This window comes from Erithacus rubecula (genome assembly GCF_903797595.1).
Source record: "Erithacus rubecula genome assembly, chromosome: 1".
NCBI classification, from domain to species: Eukaryota; Metazoa; Chordata; class Aves; order Passeriformes; family Muscicapidae; genus Erithacus; species Erithacus rubecula.
In genome coordinates, this window is record NC_136658.1 from 97,766,594 (window position 1) to 97,788,059 (window position 21,466).

Consider the following 21,466-nt stretch of genomic DNA (forward strand, 5'->3'; position numbering starts at 1 on the left):
AGGGGAGGGGCGGGCGGGGCCGGGCGGGGGCGGCTCCGGCACCGCCTCCTGACCGCCGTTCTCTCACCGGGCCCCTCACCCCGAGAGCCGCCGGGAGCCGCGCTCTGCTGCCCGGGGGGGCGCTGGGCAGCTCGGTCCCGGCCGTTGGTTCGCGGCCAACTGCGGCAGCGCAGGGCACGGCGTGCGCCGGCCCTTTCCGGGTGTTGAATCCCGAGCAGCCGCTCGCCTGGAATGCCCTGCGGGAAGCAGAGCCCGGGCAGCCAGCAGGGCCAGCCGCGTCTTGGGCGCATCCGGGACCGCATCGCCGGCCCGGCAAGGGAGGGGATTGTCCTGCTCCGCTCTGCACTGGGGCGGCCTCACCTCGAGTGCTGGGGGGCAGGTTTGGGCGACACAATATTAGAAAAATATAAAGCCATTAGAGAGTGTCCAGAGAAGGTCTACAAAGATGTCAAAGTGGCTGAGGTCACTTGGATTGTTCAGGCTAGAGGAAACCTCATTGTGGCCTCCTCGTGAGGGGAAGAGGAGAGGCAGGCCTGATCTCCTCACTGTGGGGGCCAGCGACAGGAATGGCCTGAAGCTGTCAGAGAATGTTTAGGTTGGATATCAGGAAAAGGCTCTTCACCCAGAGGATGGCACTGGAACAGGCTCCCCAGGACAGTGGTCACAGCACCAAGCCTGACAGTTCAAGAAGCTTTTGGACAATGATCTCAGGCATAGGGTGTGATTGTTGAGGCTGTCCTGTGCAGGGCTAAGAGTTAGACTCAGTTTTTCTGGGTGTCTTCCAGCTCAGAATATTCTGTGGTTCTGGGACACTTCTGACTGCCCAAGGAGCAGCTGGCAGCTCCCGTGCCAGGCCAGGGATGGCCGGGGCGGGGCAGGTCCCGAGGAGCTGTGGGCAGGCATCGCTCTGGTCTTGGCTGCACTGCAGTCACGGCAGGAGAGGCGGCACCGAACCCTCCCCAGGGCAGAGAGCTCTGGCCCTGCAGCGCGCCCATCCCACAGCTCCGGCAGCCCTGGCTCCCTTGGCCCAGGCTGCTGCTGCTGCGAGGGCCAAGGCGCCTCGCAAGGTATCAGGTAGGGCCCTCCAAGACTTTTTGCAGGTTCCTGGAGTTCCTGTCAGAACATGCACTGCCGGATGGCAGCACTCTCCTTGCCTGGGATCCGATCAGTCCCAGTGGTGTGAAGGCTCTTTAGGCTGCTGGGATGCATTAATTCCCTCGATTGCCAGTCCTGATAGCCAGCAGGCCCAACAGGTTTGGTGTCACTTTTTCCTTCAGGAGCTATAAACAACAGAATCACACACTGAACATACTGTAACCCTTTCAAAACAAAGTATCTTCTTATGGCTGAAAACCACTATAGATTTATAAATAGATTTATAGCTCACACAAAACCAAGAAGACATTGATGCTATCTAGATTGCATTGGCATCCAAGGCTGTTGGTCAAGGATCTTGAATACTACTTTGATACATTGTCAGATGAACTCATTAACATAAATTTGATTCAGCACAGATGCAGACACACAATTTTGTTTTAGCCCAAGCATGGTTTTGATGTTGGTTTTGTGTTTTTACTGTAGCTAAAGGAAGATGGGTGATACCTAATACAGGATCATTACAATTGCAAAGGCAGGTGATATCTGATCTGGTGTAAAGCTTACCAAGTCAACCTTGTCAACATTTTTTTTTTAAAAACAATTTAATTTAAGCCAAGAAAAGAACTAGACTCATCACTCTGTGTTACACAGTCTTGACATTTTTCATCCAGCTGACAGCCATAGTGTTTGCATTTATTTTGTCATCACGCCATGGCCTAAACAGGGAGAAGTTATATTCACTGAATAGAGTGTGGAAGGGTTACTTACTCTTGGCCCCCTCAAAGGAATGGTCTCAATTTCCTCATGGTCTGAAGGTCAGTGTGAGCTGCTGACTTTGGCTGTCCTTTGGACTTTTAGCTGCTGAGTCTCCCTGTCCTCCTTTATAGGACTGATCTTTCAGCAGTGCATTATCTTCAATTTTCTGTCTTCTCAAGCCTAGAAGCTATACATGGGACTGAGGGAATCCCTTATTACAGCTATCAATCCATTTGCTGTCTTTGTCTGCAAGATCCTGCTCAGTTCTCTGTGGACTCAAGCACAAGGAACCTCACATGACTGCTGTATAAAAGAATTTTTTGCACTCCCCAAAACACTTCAAAATTCTCATATAAAATTAGAAGATTATTTAAAAAATCTAGTTGTAGCATTTTCGCAGAAAATTTACTGATCCATAGAGCACAGATTTACAGTGGCAAACTGCACCAAACCATACTTGCTTCCTTTTGGCTGTGCTGGAATTTTTGTTAATAGAAGTTCAGAATGAGTGACTCAGTGAGCTTTGGATGGAGAAAGTGAAACTGAAGCAGAGAGATACCATTAATCTGCACTTTGCCAAAAAAACCTGGTCCAGCCAGGATGGCTCAGCCAGATAAAGTGCAGTCCCAGTTAGACATATATGGCAATATGTGGGATAATTACTGTAAAGGCAGCCACCCTTTTGATGCCTTGGGTTTTAGCTTTTATATTTTTCAGAATCTCTGCTGCTTAGTGTATAACTCTGAAACTTCATATTAGTTGTTAGCAAGTTCTCTTCACAGGATAGTCAGACAAAACAATCCCTTTCAAGCTAGAGAATCAAAGATAACCAGTACCCAAAAAGCAAAAACAATGACAAGGGAAAGGGGCCAAGCCAGGGGGCTGATACTTCATAGCTTGGGGCTGTGGTTGAATAATTGACCCCAAAACTTATAAAAGTATAAATACTCGTGACCAGGATCTGTCTTGGATTTGATTTGGGTGTAGCCCCAGTCAGGCTCTTGTACTGCCCTAAGTGTAGCCTTTCAATAAATAGCTATTTCATCCCTTTTGCTCTGTCTAGTCTCTACTCCAGGTCAGCATTTCCACACATCACTTTCATTATCAAGATTCAGAAAGTTGAGCTAACAGTAAAAAAGATTAGGTTTTATTCCCTGCTTCAGCTGGCATAATAGTTTGCCTGACTTCCATAGGGGACTACCTCTGCACTGAGACTTAAAACTAAGCAGACTTGAAACAAAAACTGAGTTCTCAGTACAGTCAGACAGCCTCTGTGTGTATGACATAAAATATCAAATTTCATTATCAACCCATTTACTTGATGTTGCCTCAGATGGTCTTGAGCCAAGATATGTTGATGGATAGCTGCATGGATACAATTCTGATGGATACATGAGGATCTCGGTGGTTAGGACCACGTCGTGCAAGTAAAAAACAGCTTACACATACTTTACAAGTTAAATTAGTATTTAAATCAGTGTCTATTAGTAGCTCCACAGCATCATTATGCTCCACCTCTAAATTGGGAAGGCTATTCTATTGCACAAGACTTGGCAATTACTGCTTATTAAGACTAATTATTTTAATCTATTTCCATATTTTATTTCTAATTAAGTATCATTAGAATAGAGAATCACTTTCATATTCCTTTAATGCTTAATTTAGTAAACATTCCCTTTGGAAAGAGCACAACTGTGCTTTGCATGCTAAATACTTGGTAATGATGAATGGAAGTTACCTGAAATTCAAAAGCAGGAACTAGCCCTTGACAGCAGACAGGTCTGATGGATCTGTTCTTTCAAGGAGGCATTTAATTTTCCACGTAAGATGTTACTCTTGGCACTGACCTTTGCTGAACCATATTATGCTAATGTAAAAAAAAATAAAACATCTCCTTGATCACTGGCAAGGTCAGGCACAGAAGCAGGCAGAGAACAAGGAATGTGCTCCTCAGGCTGTGCTGGGGAGCATCACCTGAACTTTCCTGCAATGCCAGGGCTGACCACCACAGCAGCTGCTGCTGAGCACCTGCTCTCCACTACGGTGCACCAGAAAAATGACATTAAAATCTTGCTGTAGGAGTGGTTTGGCTTGGTTGTCATACACAATTTGGTGTCTGCAGACAGAACCTGTAGATGATGATAGAAGTGAAGAAGCATCATGGAACAGTGATAGAGGGTCTGGTGGGGTCAACACCCACAAGATAATCTTGATCCACCATCAAGAATTGCTGTCCAAGGTTAAATCATGAATAATACCTAAAGGGAAATGTTTTCTTTTGCACTTAACTATCTTGTTAAGCCTCCTGATTAGGTTTGCATGGCTTCATTAACTTGGATCTCTGCTTTTGAAGGAGTTTCACATTAATGCTTTTTACTTCCTCCTTTCACTCATCCCTATTCCTTAGTGCAATCAGGCACTTTTTTATCAAAATGCTCTCACCAAACCACAAAGTGCATCTCCTGTTTTGAAATGAGTGAGCTGCCTAACTCTTCGCAGGCATGTTAGTTGCTTGCTTCTTCTAATGGTAGTAATAAAAATTATTTCTATCATTCAGTGGAACAAAATTAGCTAAACCTCTAAGTCCCCAGCAAGGGAGCATCAGCTCTCTCAATTTATAAAAAATTAGACACTGGGGTTTAAGTCAATTTCTGAGGTTATTTGTCAAAGGAACTTCAAATCTGTAATACCTCATGCAGACAAGAGTTTGTTCCAGAATGAAGCAATAACCCCCAAACTCAGTTATAAGGACTTCTTTTAACAGTTTTTTGTTGATATATGGTACTTTTTCCAGTCTAGGCTCAAAGCAACAGTTATCAACTCCCTCCTTCATTGAGGAAATACCTGGTACATTCTTCAGCCTTGAAATTTGAGGAAAGCTGTAAAGTAATTGTTTAATTAAAACCTGAAGGAATGTGAGAGGATGACTAACTGCATGACTTGGCTCCGATAACATCACCAAATTACTCTTCAAAGAGAGCCTCCAGCAAGCCTGGGCTCTCATGACATAACAAAGCCAGTGTTTTATTTATAAGGTTATCGTGGCTTTCCTGTAACAGCGCATGAAAATGTGCCATTGCTGCTGGGCATACAGCCCTTGTGAACTTGGTAGGGTTTTGGCAAAATACCAGTGAAAACAATCTCAGTGTAGGAACTAATACCAATGTGTGACATAAGTGCAGTAAGAGGATTTTAAAAACAAAGGCTTTGAGTTTATCATCCAAGAGGCCACAACAGGTGAATCTGAGGGGGAAAGCAGAGGTGCAAAAAGGCTGCAATGCTTTGCTTGTGCAAGAGCCAGGTCTTGGAAAGATGACAGGAGAAATTGCAGTAAAACAGCAGGATCAAAGTTTGACTGAGGAGAGAGAAAATTTCAAAATGTCCAGCTTGAGACAACATTGTGGGCATGACTGACATTGATTTGACTTAGGAATTTTTATAGTAAATACGTGGTAGTAAATATGTGCAGTGTCTTAACATTCTTCAGTGACTGTGACCTCCACCCATTCATCAGCTCATTCATTTGCTAAATTCACCAGCAGTTTCATTTGCTACAGGACATCTGCCCTAAAGCCCAACACTGGCCCAAGAAAATTGGCATAAATTTACCTTGTAAAACTGTAAGTTAGAAATACAAATTTTGCTTGCCAAAAGGGAAGAACTTCTGACCCAGTCTTCAGCTGGGGAAGTTCTAGCCATGTCTGACCAGGACTGTACATGTTGCCCTTGCCAGCAGGGTGTCAGTGCTGTCCCTGACACACTAGTGCACACAATTAGTCTTTGAAAGACTCCTTGGACTTCTGTTTCTCTGCCAGATGTGATATGGACAGTCTGTGTCCAGGAACTGAGAGAACAAACCCATTTCAGCAGGAAATGACCAGAATTTGTATTATTTTAAATTTCTGTATTTAAAATGATAAGAGGTTTAAGGAAAAAAAAAAAAGAAAATTAATCGTGACTGAGATTTCACACCGGGAAAATTACAAGTTACTCCATAGAATTTAGTGGTATAAAGTCCCACAGCTTTGTATATTTAAGGGACTAAAAATGACATTTCAGACAATGCTGCCATCTGTATTTTAAAAGAGAGGTTACTCTGAAAAGGGACTTGTGTGCATGTTAATATGGTGCTACAGGTATTGCTCTGATCATGCATACTGTGCTGCTAACTTAATTTGGTTAGAGGGGCTATTATTTCTGGAAAAAAACAAAGATACTGACAGAGTAATTTCCCTGATTCTAAATATCTCTTACACGTATTTTTTTTCTTCAGTTGTGCAATTTTACATCCTTGAGTCCTTTATTGTACAATGCTAATCACCCATAATTGCAGTGGACTTCAAGTTATTCCTTGTAGGCACAGCAAGATCTAAAGTGATACACAAAGCTGCTGAAAATATAAAAGCTAAAACCCAAGGCATTATTTTAAGCTATTTATGTAACTATTTTAAAAACTTATTCTTAGAGAAAGGACTTGCTAGAGCATGCAGTTCACTGCTTACTGCTCTTTCTATTAGTTGGATTCCTCCTGCATCATAGTTGGTTTTTCCTCTGGAAATCATTAAGTCTTGATTATAGCAAGGATACACATGTATTTTCATAAAGTTCCCAAATGAACAAGACATGCTGTCTTCCAGAGCCTCTATTTTGATCCTGAAAATTGCAGGCCTCAGGTAATGATCAAAGCTGCAAGTTTAAAAACATTACTAAGCTTAGTCTTGAATAATCAGAAAGCTATAAAACATATACAAGCTGCAGAGCAAACAAGGATACTGCTGAGAAAACCAGTATCTAAAATTCCAGTGATCAAGAAACCATTTTCTTATACTTCAGGTAATCATTTTAAAAGCTTAAATATAATTTCTCTTAGAGCTTCTACCTGCAATTTTAAGGACTTTTCCACTTCACATGCTTCAACAGACATGTTAAATTGGAGTGAACAGCATCACCTACTCTTCAGCTGTAGGATATCATATGGATAAGACAGATGATTGATGTGACAAAAAAGTGGGGGGAAAAATGGCTCACAGTGTTCTGCACTAACAGCAATAGCACAAATGCCTCTGAATGTTTTGAGTTTTCTGTTATTTTTAAGTGTATGTATTCTGGAGAGATTGAATTTAAAACCTCCTTTCCTGAAGATCAAAAAGAAAATCCAGAGAAAATTGCATTCAGTCATAACATACAATATATTTTCCAGATTTTAGCATAGTGGCTCAGCAATACACTTTTCAGAATTTAATATCAATACTAAAATGAACATCCCCAGTGTCAGAAAGCTGCCCTTTAGGTCTCTTTGTGTGCCCATAAACAGTGGCAGCATAGGTGAATCACCTCTCTTCACACTGGTTTTGGAGGCAACCAACAGCCTGAATAACATTATCCTGAAAGGAAAACAAATGAAGAGACTTTTTGCAGTTTCCACCTTGTTCTTGAATAGGGAGGGAGAAGTAAGGCAGAAGTCCTGCAGGTCACTAAATCTGGAATAGGAGCAGCATATTACCACTAACTCATTAGTGCTGCTTACAGGACAGTCTCCCTCTTGTGCAGGACACAGGCCAGGCTTAGAGAAAACAAGATATAAACCTCAAAGTCTAGATTTCAGCTCTTGAATATTGAACTACCTGCATTCTAATACAGTTTAAACCTTAATGGGAAGGATGTCTCCTTCTAGGGTTTCCAGGCTGCTGTGCAGCACTGAAGCCCAGTTAGCAAAGCCAGTGTGCTACCTTGGGCAGTAGAGCTGCAGTGCCACACTGACAGTGCCTGAACAGGAGCAGGGTGGTGGCAGGGGCACCCCAGCTGTAGATGCTGTCAAGCTGAGACTCAGGTGGGGTGGGAAGCAGGGAAAGATGCTGCTCTCTTTATGCCAGAGGAAGATCCACACCCTGCCAGCCAGAGTAGCAGTCTGCTACTTCAGCAGCTTTCTGCACACATCTCATTTGCACAATTAAAAGAGAGAGGATTATTCCCCTGCTTCTTAGCTATTCATCACCAGATGAAAATACAACCTGGGGGTCCAGATCCATCCCTCACCAATGCAATTTTATCTTGAAATTAACTCCCTGGGGAGACAAGAGGCCTGCTCAGAGCCTTCACAGTGGTCCAAGGCAAGCTCTGGATGCTATTTCCCAGGATAACACCATGAAAAGTGCTGAACCTAATCAGAAAGCTACTGTGATGCCCAATTACCTCACAGGTGTTATCTTTTAGAAATTTACTAATAGTTATACAAAATAATAGCAGAAAAGCTCTATCAAGGACTTATGTGAATCACTAGTGATGATTTGCTGCAAGATCACTGACAAATTCAAAGTAAAGCTCGTTGCACAGTCTTGATTCACAGCAGCAAACACTGGGATGTGGCTGCTATGAAGAAGTTACATCATCAAAAGAAGCAATTTAACCCCTCAGTTGAGAGTACCTTTCAGCCAAATTTGAAAAGTTACATTTGAAATTGAATATAAAGGTAAATATGTAAGTTCTTCACAAATACTCAACTTGTTTCCTTCAATCTTAGTAAATAATGGAGTGAACAAGTAACATGAATGCTTCAGGAGTCAATACAAATGAAATTAACTGTCTGAATAATTAATATTGATAATAATTTGATAATAATTAATATTGAAAGTATTAATACTGGATTGTCTCATTTGCAATTTTGACTGAAATGATGATTTAAAAAAAATATTTTAAAAAGCATTTCACGAAAGAACTAACAGCAGCTCCAGGCTGGTCACTTTCCAAGCAGCAGTGTGTACACACAGCTTGAAGATAAGTTCATCTTACAGAACAGCTCTTGCACTTTAACAGAACAATGTCTACTTACCACAGCTCTCAAGTTTTCTTCTGCTTATTTTCTTTGCCAGAGAGCAGAGGCTGGGGCTGCAAACTGGCCCCTATACTGTCACCAGCCCTCTGGATGCCACCATTTGGTGTCCTCACCTTAAGGCTCTTTGGCCACCAGCCTGCACTTCCTCAGTGTATTAGCAGGACCTCAGAAAGTAAATTAATATAAAGCAGTGGGAACAATGGTGAAATATTCTGAGGTTCTGACAATCACTCCTTCATTCACTATTATACCCTCCTTCAGAAAACACCTCAGAACAAACTAAAACGTGTATTTTTAAATCAGTCATATTGTTGTGGGAATAAAAAGTGATAAGAAACAAGTTAGATTCATAAATGAAAATGTATTTCACCTTTATACATGCTATACAGGTCATGCAAATACAGAAATCTACAGGTTATACAATGACACCATAATAAAATATGACATTTGTCCAACACAATGTGTTACACCAAAACAAACCTTTTCTGTTGGTTTATTATTTAGGAAATAGATGAAGGACTAATTTGGAAGACACAGTACCATGCTACAGCTTACTGCACAGTCAAAAGAAAGTATTTCTTCGAAGTACACTAACATAAATAGAGCTGGGTTGTTGTAGGTATGATTTTTTTAGGCATTGTACATCATGTCACTGGTTACTTCCCCACTGCTGACTTTTAAGAGCACAAGAATGGTGCTACAACTGAGGTCAATCTATGCTGTGAACTCTTACACGTGGAAAAAAAAAAAAAAAAAGAAGAAGAAAAAGACAAAACACCCCCTCCCCCCAAGTATTCATATCTTTTGTGTTAGTGTCCAAAGAGAGTTGTATTTATAATTTATTTTTATAGGGGACTGGACAAAATGTCCTCAAAGCAGCACTGGATCTAGCAGAAAGGTTCACCAACAGAAATAAAGTTAACACTGTATGGCACATGACGTCCTGACCTTGTACATCTTGATGTGGACTGTTCCACACAGATGTTTACAGAACGTTAAGGGCCCCCAGCATTCCTGGCATGCATTTTGGCCTTTGTGTTTCTGACACTCACATATTGTTTTGCTGCTGACCAAATCCTATTTTGTTGAGCCTACAGGAACACAAAATAATTCTCTGTGTGATAGAAAGCCTGCTGGTATCAATCAAGTGTCTGCATATTCAAAGGTTAACGTGTCACCCTCCTGATCACTCACTCAGATCTACTACACCTACACTATATATATATTAAGGGGTTACACCTGGCATTTTGCCTACTTTGCTTACAAGTGTTACACAAATATGACTTTAAACACAGTTGATAGTTGCTCCCAGACTAATTAATATTAACCAGTAAGCGCCACTAGTGACTAAAAGTGTCAACATCATCATAAATGGATAGTTCCCACACTCCACAGTCAATAAGAAGGCTCTTTTGATTCCAGCAGCTATATATTTTTCAAGCCTTTTCAGCTACAGTTTTGAATTACACATCTCATAAAAGTTGCCAATAACTTCTTATTAAAGACAAAAAAAGATAGGCACAAAACTAAAGTACAGTATATTATTTTGTTTCAATGCACTGTGGGCAAACCCTATCATTATTTACAAGAAAAAGATGTCTAAATGGATGTATGATCAATCTTAGGAAAGAATTATTTAAAAATAAAATGCACAGGTAAAAATCACAGTGAAGTGTTGAGATGAATTTTAAATTAAAGAAGAAATAAGTGCTTTATTAGCAGCTAAAGCTCAAATTCGAATGCACACACTGTCTTCCCTGAAACATCAGCTCTAGATCATTGGTTTCTACCAAAAACAGCCAGTTATTCAACATATTCCCTGGGAAGACAAGTTATATTCAGCTCTGATTATTTGAAATCCAGTGTTCAAAGACTGCAGAAGCTTTTTCAAGTGACAAGCTCATATTTTACTGCCAGTAGCATCACAGGGATATATATCCTCCAGAAAGTGTTACCTCTGTCAATTAAAAAGAGAAGAATATTCAAGTCAGTTACACAAGTTAGATGACCTCAGTTTTGTAATTTAGAGAACATACTCTTCCAAAAAACCTGACTAGGCTTTGTACTTTGAAACTTTCACTGAAGCTTACTATGAGTGTTTACTGTGCTGGCTTTTCAGGGTATGTGATCCTACACTGCAAGTTTTGCAGCAGTGGAAAAGAGTAAGCAGCAGCAATAACTACCATGGTCTAGACTGGCCCCACTTTAACTGTTTTCTTCATGCAAATAGGCTCCAAAGACATACAGGAAAGGTACTGTATTAAGAAAGGAATTCTGGATGCATAAAGCAAATGTTTCCATTTACCAGATACTTGTGGTTGCTATGATACAGTCAGTTTGCATATGATGCCAATTTATAGGCAGCTGCAAATCTCAAAGATTATGCTGAATTTAAATACCTAGGAGAACAGCTTTCTTTCTCTCTCCACAGTGCTGCAATATTCTGGGAAGCTAGTAAGTAATCACAGCAATTTATCAGACCTAAGATGTTTATCACAATACTATACCTGTAACTGTTCTGCTGAAAAGCGAGGCTGTCAACAGATAGAATTAAGTGTATTTTCCTGTCCTGGGCTGTTAAATCCCTCAATCAAGTTTTTGTTACAGTCATCTAGGCTAAGGGTATCACTGGACATCTTGGAGTAGGTAGCTTGGCCTGTGAAATCCAAGAGGTCTTCAAGAGCCTTGGCATTACTTGTCCCATTTTGGTCCAAAGAAACACCTGGCATGAGTTCATTCATGGGTGAATATTCAGGGATAGAGATAAGTTCTTCTTTTGAAACCGGGCTATACAAAAGATAAAGGAAGAAAGACACAGAATAAGAGGTGTATAACTTTTCATTAAGGAACAATCAAATTAAACCTCTGACTGTTCAGAAACTACCACTTATCTTAAGGCAGCTGCAGCAAGCTTTTACCTAGGGAATGTCCTAATCCAAAGAAAAAAGATATTGCCATGTTCAGGATGGAAGATCATACCCAACCTATACCCCTTAATGATTAAGGTTTGTGGTAGCTGTGTGACATGAACACTCATCTCCTAAACCCCATCTTATAGTTTACTGAACTGAGTTTACAGATCATTATTTCAGTCCCTGCACTACTCCTTTACCTAAATGTTTATTGCATCTTTCACATTACTGCCCTGATCCTGCAAACACTTACTCAAAGTTTAGTTTGGAGAACAGAAGGCAGAGGAAGGCTTTCACAGACATTTCTAAAACCATGATGTGGCGATGGATGAGTTGAGGGCAAAACTATAATGCATGAAATCCTACAACACAAAATGTAAAGGGTGCCCAGTGCCACCAATAAGAAATGTTTTAACAGAGATCAGAGAATATGATCTACCCAGTGAGACTGTACTGTACAGACTGCTTCAAGGTAAGGTCCTAGACACAAGCATTAGCTGGAAAAAAAATAAATTGTTGGATAAACTTATGGGCAACACATCAACCAGTAGCCACTTAAAAGGCCAAGGCAAACTTGCACTCTCAATATCCCTAAAGCTACACTTCAGTAATCTTGGATTGCAGGCTCTGGTGCTCTCCCTCACTAGTTTTTCTTACTGATACTCTCTGAGACCAAATAATGGTCTACACACAGTCTGCTGGTCAGTCCCAGCAGGGCATTTTCTATATATTTATGCATATTTGCTGGAAATACTGAGAGAGTATGAGATGTTCAACTAGTTTACTGATAAAGGGAGAACAGTATAAAAATTCAGACCTGGCTTTGACTTAGCAGCTTTAAATTAACTGCCTATATATATAAATATGTAAATAAAATAACTCAAAATTAAAAAATCCTTCTTTTCTGCATGTCCTTCCATCAAAATGTCAGAATATTTTAAATCACAAAGTTATTTACTGATTTCCATACATTTTTACTTGTTAAGTAATTACAATTCTAAATCCATTATTTTCTTCATTCTGTTTGTATGGTGGCAGAAACACTCATACATTACAGCTATGCAGCCGAATTTAAAAAATGATGACATCAGAACAATATCTGCAGTATCTGCTTTCACAAAACTGTTTGAAAGGTTTGGGCAATCTTGCATGGAATCCATAAGTAAGGACTGTGGAAGGATTTCAGAGTTCCCTCCTCCAAATACTGAGAGTGAGATAAGGTTCTGTGGCTCTTGTATCAAACAGCCAGGAGCCTCTGGGCAGGATCAGAATGCTCTCAGTGCACACCCAGCTGCTGCTGCGGGGGGGATGTGAGAAGGAAAATAGTAGAGTATTAACAAACAAAATCCAAAATCCTGTGTCTCATATGAATTCCACAACCCTGTTGGCAGATGTACCTCACATCCATGGACTGAACCTCATCTGCTGAATCTTCCATGCTGTTAGATTTCCCATCAACAGCTTCCAGCTGAATAAGTCCCGAAACTGACTTCAGTCCATTAGCAACTACATCGTGGGAAGGGATTACAGAAGCAGCACTTTCTAAGCTTTTATTTTTCAGGCAGGTTGCCAAACCATTGATCTCTACAAAAGAAAGTTAGAAATTATGACAGTAGAAACTTTGTTATTTAAATAGTTTTAAGTTAATAGATTGAGTAGAAAGGAAGACTGACAATGCAGTAGACTAGGTTTAATCTATTACTCACACTATACTGTCATCCCTCTATTCCACTCCAAAACTGCTCTTTGTGATACATCTTTTAAATTAGAGGAAACAGGAAGAGATTATTTTATCTTTTATGTCATGTACTAAAAACCTTAGCCTGGGGAAGTAAACAAAATATAGATAAATGTCAGATATGCAAATTTTATTTAATAGTCCTCTAAATACATATTCTTTTTTATGAAGTCTAATTAAATGTAAGATTTAGAGTCATACTATAAAAAGCTTGGTTGTGTGCAAGAATTTTCTACCTACAGAATTTGAAAGTAGGTTGCAGGAATCAAACATATTGGCAGATTAGAACTTTTCATAAAAATGCTACATCAGGTACTAAAATGGAGGAGAAACTTTTTTCTGCTTTTGCTTAAGTGGCAAAGTAAAGCTGTTTCCAGTTTCCAACATTTGTCACTGATGCAAATGTAGCTGCTCTTTTTGAGATGAAAGCAAAGAACTTATGATAATACGCAGTGCTCTGCCTCAGATCAAAAAAATCTGAAGAGATTCAACCGTGAAAATAGGTCAGGAAAATATGGCAATTTTTACCTGGTTGGTTGAGAACAAGGGCCTTTGGTTGCTTTTCCACATTCAAAGTTGATGGGATCTCCAGTTTTGGCTCTTCCTTCTGAAATCAAGCAATGACTCAGCTGTATTAGAGGGAGGATTGTAACCTTCGTGGAACTGACTGGACTCTAAACTTGTGACACAGGGTGACAAAGACCAACAGCAAGACAGGACTTTTTTCCCCCTTTTTAGTTAGGTATAGCATTTTTTTTAATTCAAAAAGAAAACATTCTCTGAAAGTAACTGAATAAACAGTTTTCTTAGTAGATTAGAGCTTCTTAGCTGGACACAACTGCCTTCTTTCCAAACCCACATTCCTGACAGGCGTAACAAAGAGCTCAGTAACTAACTCACTGGCTGGTGCAAAGCAGGAAGACACATCAAGAGCAGCAAACATGGCAGCTCCAGCATGCAGGAATGGGCTGCTGCCCCTTGCTGGTAGTGAGGGGGACAATTATCCTACCTGCAAAGGCTGCATAAAGCTGTGTCTCTGTACAGTGACCTTGAAATGCATCTAAAATTTGGGTCTAGAGTGTACCTAAGTACACTTACTAACATGGAACTAAACTAGAATTTAATTTCCACGTGCGATAATAAAACAAAACAAAAAACCCACATACTGTTTCATACCTTTATTTCTGGGGTTTCACTCTTCCTTGTTCTCTTCATTATTTCATCTATTCTCTATAAATCAAAATACATTTGAAGATGAGATAGCACTCAGAATATGTAACACAAGAAATGGGGAAAAAAGAACAAAGAACCTTTTCTTTAGTGTCATGACAACCTCTCGCCTGTCTTGGAAAAGGGAGAATAAATAAGAAAATTAAAGAAAATTAAAGATAGAAAATATCTTGAAGTTGCCTTTAACTTATCAGATCTTAGAGAACATGACTTTCTCAAGCAGGTGCACTTTAGAAACAAGTATTTTAATACCAGGTGTTTGCAGCTATAAATTATGCTCAATTCTGGAACAAGGCATTTGTTTAAACCAAAGAGTGGTTATTTTAATCTAGCTGTTTTTCCAACTATTTCCAAACAGTTCCTTTAAAAATAGTTAGCATTTTTGGAATAGAAAGCAAAATGAAATATCTGAAGTTATTCTTGCTGGAAATATGTAAGGCATTATCCTAAAAAACTTTTGTTTTCCTTCTTTCTTCAATAAAAAGGAAATTGAGATGTAAACCACTTTGGTTTGATATTCTAATCTGCAACTTCAACATGCTTCCAAGTTCAGTGGTGAACAGTTGAAAACATATTGGAATAACATATATGGATAGATGACCTTTTGTAACCAGACAGGGGTTCTGCAGCTGTTCTCTTTCCTGCCACACAGCTGTAAACAAAGCTAATTTATGCAGCTTCAGCCATTTCTGTGCACAGAAGTGGCCAGACAATCCTGCTCCTCTGCATAATGCAACCACAGACAGCCATGTGAGGTAAAAGCTGTCTATTAATCACAAACTTCCTCAACTAATGACATAGAGCTTTTGTTGAGAAAGTTTTAAACCAAGTCACTCATTATTTCTCAGTAGTTAGTGATGTCCTGGGTTGGGCAGCAACTGGCATTTGCTTTGTCATATCTTGTTTGTCTCAGGCATTTAACTTTTCAGGTAGAGGCTGACTCTGCTCAATGCCTTGTAGAAAGCCACTTGCCTCAGGCAATTCCACTTTGTTACAAATTTTGATGTCCATTCCCCTAACAGGCAAGTAACAAATCCTAAATTTTCCGTAACTATTCACTCTAATCCCTCCAGATTATTTTTAGTGGATACTACTGGGTGCTTCCTGAGTTATGTATTTAAACAAGAAATGAAAAAACTATCCTGAGATGCAAATACCCACCTTCTTCCGCTCCAGCCTTTCTTGCTCAATTTGCTGCATGATTTGTTCCCTTTCAAGACGAAGCTGTTCAGCTGCTTCACGGGCTTTGATTTCTGCTTCTTCCCTCTAATCAAAATGTGTAAAATATGTTAGGGCCATTGTTGGGGTGTATAAAATAGAAGCCTGAGTCTCTCAGAAAGAGAAAAGAATGCAGGGATTCAATTAAAGCCTTTAGAGAAATTAAAATATATTAAGCCACACAGACATGAAGTAGAAGTTTTAGTTTCAAGTAAGTAGGAATATACTTTAAGCCCTTTAGAGAGTCAAAAGCCCTAAAGCCTAGTTTAAAGTTCAGTAACTTAGCTCCAGACATAATAAAAACATAGCAGAACATTGCACTTCCAGATAAAACAGATAGATGCATTTACGTGAATAGACAGAACTAGATGTGTAAATTGTGTGCAAGGACTGACTACTTTCATACTGCATTGGGGTGAAAGAGGAAGAAGAAGAAAAGGAGGAAGAAGAAGAATAAGAAGGGTGTGGGAGCTGCTGTTGCTGCTGCTTCTGCTTGGGACTCTGTGCCAGAAAGCTTTTAGGCTTTAATACTCTGAACTCTTTGCCTTTGAGAATGATGTACTCATACAATAAGCAACTACAGCAACCAACAACTGCTCTTCTCTCTTTGAAGATCCAGTCCCACAAAAATCTCAACAGGCCATTATTTATTTCAGGCAGACTATCAAATATTAAGTATTTTTTTGCATGTATAAAATTTTCTCAGCTCTGTTTGAGATGATACCTGTTTCTCAAGTTTGGCTTGGAGCTCTTTTTCTTGCTTTTCCTTTAGCATTTGTTCTTCCTCAGCTTTTCTCCTAGCTTCCTCTTCTGCCTTTTTCCTAGCTGCCTCTTCTTCACGTTTTCTTTCCTCCTCCTTCTTACGAGCTTCTTCTTCCAGACGAAGTCTTTCTTCTTCTGCCTTTCTTTTCTGCTCTTCTCTTTCAAGCCTGCAAAAAAATTAACAGAAGGTTTAAAAGGCTTAATCTTGTTTAGCATGAATGTCTATTGTATGTACATCAATAAATGATAACACATGCATCAGCACATATTTTTATGAAAGATACCAGGATACAGTGAAGACATTGAGCACATGCTCAGAATTCAGGTTGCTATCAAGCTTTCACTCCAATCTTACTTTTAATGCCTAAAATATTTCACAGAAGTTACAATTTCCATTGAAAAACATATGTGATCAAAGAAACCATTTCTGTTCTAATTTAAATTACAATGGCAATAGTAAAATTAAGTTTTAAGAACAAAGACAACCCCCTTCCCCTGTACATGACACCCAGAATGCTGGTATCTATGAACAAGCAAGTTCTTTTATCCTTTGCTTCATCTGAAGATAAACAGGTGGTACGAGTAGCAGCAAATTCCACAAAGTACAGAGGAACACTGGAAGGAGTGGGTCTAAATTCCACCTGTGCTGTTCCCTGGCCCATTGCTCCTTAAGAATTGTTTTGCAAGTGGCAGGAGCTGGTCATTCCACTCCCACCTCACCCACCATGTTTTTAATAAGAAAACCCAAAGTAGGATCTAGACATGCAGAATTTATGATTTACTATTAGGGTGTTGAAGGAAGTGCATAGGCTGCTGACACTTGCAACCAGCATCCCATATGGAAAACCATCTTAAAGCCTGTTCCCAGAACAGAGCCAGAACTTCACTGCTCAGACACAGCAACCTTCTGCCCACACTCAGAACCCTCAATGCCTGCAGCAGAGTTGGGCAGGAAGATGAACTTCAGGTTAATTATGAATGATTCAAGCTTTGCCATTTAATGCATATCCTGCTGCTGCAAGACTCTTTCTGCTACATGATCTTGCTCACTTAAAGCCACCTCAAATATTTTTTTCACAATATAAAATACTTCAAGTTTGTCCAGACTGCAGTGTGCAGTCTTCAGCATGGACATGCTTGAAGTATTTGGAAAAGTAAGAGTTTATTCAGGGTTTTTGAAGAGGCCAAATTATTATTTTCTAACTTCACTAATCACAGAGACTGCAAAAGACACTAATGAAATATGAGTCTGAAATTAAAGAAATTAACAAATACATCTAAGCTCCCACTTGATTCCAAAACTGCCACAGTTTCAAGCATATTCAGTGATACAGGTTAAATTATTAGGTAATAACTTTCACAAAGCAATAGAAAGACCTTTCTCGTTCTTCTCTTTCCTGCCTCTCCCTTTCCTCTTGCTCTTTCTGCAGGCGGGCCTGTCGTCTTTTTTCAGCTAGAATTTTTGCAGCTTCTTCAGCATCACTTGTTCCTGCTGTGATCTTCCCTAGGAGAAGACAACCAAGGGTGGAAAGTCAGGCAGAGAATAAAGAGTGCTCAGCAATTCCAGATTAGTACAGAGGCTGAAATGGGCCTGGTTCAGAGTGGTAAGACACCTTTTTAAAATCACACTTCAGCCTTTTCAGCAGAGAGAAGATGAAATAGTTAAGGGCATCCCTGGATGTCAGCATTTTCACATCCTCATTAACAAGGGCTTTTGGTACATTAGTGAAAACTGTATTCACAGGTTCCAGTAGGTATCTTTACACATTCTCATAAGCCTGTGACTGAGCAGCTTCATGAAAAGAACAGCTCATCACTGTTTAAAAGTCTCAGGGATCCATGGTATTTTGCACTAATATCTTGCAGTAAGGCTCACCTTCACTGTTCTCAGCCTTTCCAGCAGAAGGCACGTGCTTCTCAGGAGCCACCTGGCCCACATCATCAGCCCGTGCTCCTGGGGACTTCAGGTGACTGGCATTTTCCTTCTCCTTGTCTGCTTTCTTTTTAGGTGTTTCCTGGCTGAGACTGGAAGTGGCACGATGCTTTACAGGAGAAGCTGGATATTGTTTGGTGTTTTTAGGAGACTGAGGATAAGTCTTTGCAACTGTCCTGATGAGGCAAAACAAAAATCAAACAAGGCCAGATGTTACACAGCTTGGAAACAAACTCAATTTTCACATTTCTCATTCTTTCTTGTCTCTGGCTACAGAGGGGTATCAGCTGTTTTGCACAATACTGAAAAGAACCACCTGGATACAATCAGAACATAAAATGCATGGAACTGACATGGAAGTGCACATGATTACAGAAAATTCTCATTTAAAAAAACCATAACACTGTCTAAGGTCTAGGTGAGAGAGAGGAAATTGTGGACTACCTAAACCAATGACTTTAGTCATGACTATTTCAAAAGAATTTCATCAGCTTTACTGTTTCTAGTCATTCTCAACATGTAAACCAAAGCTACGGTTGGTCTCTGTCTATAAAAATTATAATGAACTATAGACTGCTGCTTTCATCTGAATTCCACCTTCCCAGCCATGGTCTGTTTCAAATAGTACCTGATTTTCCAAAAAAGCACCAAATACCAGTATATACAAAGGTAAGGCTGGGTACTACAAAAAGAAACAGTGAATCAAACCATTATATTGTCAGCAACACTGTTTGAGTTAGTGCTTTTTTCCAACACAACAGACTCCAGACTCCAAACTCAGCCCCTGCAGCCTTTCACAAGTTGTGCTTGTGACAGCAATGCACAGCAGCAATGCACCCCACTGCTCATCTGGCTGTTGCACACTTCAGGTGAAATGATAACCCTGAAGTCAGTTCTGGGAAAGTGGAAGGGTAAAGATACTTGATATTGACTGAAAATTGGTGCACACAAAGAGAACAGATTACCAGAAACATAAAACTACACATAAACACCATCCATTATTTATGTAACACCAGTAACTAGAACTTGTAACATTAAGAAAAGCTGGGATGTGTGACTAAGTAGTGTAAGAATAAAGAGATTGCAATCTTAAAATAATGATTTATGTGTGGCTCATTAGAATAAATTATCTTACATTAAAGTGAACATTACACATGTATTTCTAACCTTCTTCCTGGATATGCAATTATGATATACATGTATTATCCCTTATCACATTTTTCATCTACACAGTATAGAGTTTCATATACTATAACATGCTTTCTGGACCATACACTCATTCTGACAGACCACAAGCATGAAAAACATGAACAACAGCTCAAAATTAATGGACTGGAGTGGCAAGTTTTGTATAGACTAACTATAGTATTGTGTGGTGAGAGACTATTATAACCAGAACAGCATTTGCATTACAGAGCAGACAATAAAAATAAGACATCCATCAACTCCTCCCCAAACTCATGAATTCTGTAGAAAGAAATTGTTCTTTTCCACCGTATCAGACTGCATTTAAAGAGGCTGAGGTGTTAGAATACAAGGAGCTCACTCAGAGCTGCCTGGTTTGTGGGGAGGAAAACACTGCAGAGTATTGCACCATCCCTACCTTCTTACTCCTACTGAAGAGCCACCACAGAAAAAGCCACCACTCCAAAATCCCTCAGGCTTTTGGAGTAACAGTAGCGCCCAACTAAATTTGAAGTTCATCTGAGGCACCCCCAGCCCGCAGGCCCAGGAGCTCCCTGTCAGCTCAGATCCTTGCCCTTGGTCCTTGGCTGAGCTCAGCTGCAGGTAAGCCTGTTCTTCTTGGCTTCCTAACCTGCTGATCCTGACATGATGTCCTGGCTTGTCCTTGGACTTGTCTCAGTAAGGACTTTCTTGCTGGGCTCTTGGTTGATCCTGGTCACTTTTGCCTGCTATGGGATGGGATGCTGTGGGCAAGGTCCCTATCCTGCCTGTCTGCTGCCACCCATCTGCTGTTCCATGACAGAAACAGGCTTTGGAAGATGTGAATAGGCAAGTCTGATTGAATTATTGAAAAAAACAGCAATGGGAGAAGCCAATGAGTTTGGCTGTGTTGACCAAATCTCGTTTTAGCATTGTCTTAGATTGCTCTTCAGGATTTAAATGGATTTCCAGGTTCTTCTGAAAGCAAAGGCAGATTTTAAGGCCCCACCTACACGAATACATCTCACGTCTCATCATTGCAGTCACTTCCAACTGCATTTCATAAAAATACAAATCAAGAGAAAACATTTTTCTCATGTTTTTCTGCAGCACAGAGGGTGTTTCTTGCTAATTAGACACTTCTTCAAAGCAGAGTCCTTTCTTGCTGTCTTTGGTTCACATTTCCTACTTTACCACACGTTCCTGGCAATGCTTTTGATGTAACTTGCTGTGACAGAAGGAGCAGAACAGGCTAATAACTAAGGCTGAGTCATTCTCAGTATTAGTACAGAAGTAATTGTTCTCTAATAAAGACATGACAGTCAAAGAGGTCAGTAGGAAGGAGTCTAGTCATGAGAGCCACATATCTTGCACTGCATAGGCATTTGAGCAGACTGGCTGTACAACTCAGCTGGTGGATTAGAAAGCTGAATGTATTATTTAGGTACTGCATCTTTGAACTTTCAGACATACAGTAATTTTTCTTTTTTTACCAAAACCACTACAGGCTCTTAGACAAGCAACAAGAAAATAGTAGTTTCATATAAAGTAGCTACAGGTGAGAAAAATAGAAAAGACTGATTACTGCAAGGATGAGAATAGTGCTGTGTGTGAAGTGCAAAGCTGAGAAAGTCCATCAAGAATAAGAGCATTTCTTCAGAATTTTTATATAATTTACTGGATGCCAGTAGAAAGTCTTAAATCAACATTGTTTTCCCCCTTGTGTTTAAAACATACTCCCAACTTAGTATCTCTAACATTCCTTGACAGAGGCAGAATTGTTCCTGGAAAAAACACTCCTTCTAAATAGTATTTAAGTTATG

At 40.1% G+C, this 21,466-nt stretch overlaps 1 protein-coding gene across 3 annotated transcripts in view; it reads right to left on the minus strand.

Annotated features, from left to right (window-relative positions):
• Window positions 1-9,027: 9,027 nt before the first annotated feature.
• MAP7D2 (MAP7 domain containing 2) overlaps window positions 9,028-21,466 on the minus strand; it is a 79,877-nt gene continuing 67,438 nt past the window's right edge. For all 3 annotated transcript variants that reach the window (XM_079308270.1, XM_079308269.1, XM_079308268.1), the window contains 9 exons: window positions 18,423-18,655; window positions 17,924-18,050; window positions 16,509-16,713; window positions 15,728-15,832; window positions 14,513-14,566; window positions 13,865-13,943; window positions 12,996-13,182; window positions 11,194-11,473; window positions 9,028-10,643 (listed from right to left, as the gene is read on the minus strand). In XM_079308270.1, the coding sequence (XP_079164396.1) occupies window positions 11,224-11,473; window positions 12,996-13,182; window positions 13,865-13,943; window positions 14,513-14,566; window positions 15,728-15,832; window positions 16,509-16,713; window positions 17,924-18,050; window positions 18,423-18,655 (1,240 nt within the window). In that variant the 3' untranslated portion in view covers window positions 9,028-10,643; window positions 11,194-11,223. The remainder of the gene's footprint in view (window positions 10,644-11,193; window positions 11,474-12,995; window positions 13,183-13,864; window positions 13,944-14,512; window positions 14,567-15,727; window positions 15,833-16,508; window positions 16,714-17,923; window positions 18,051-18,422; window positions 18,656-21,466) is intronic.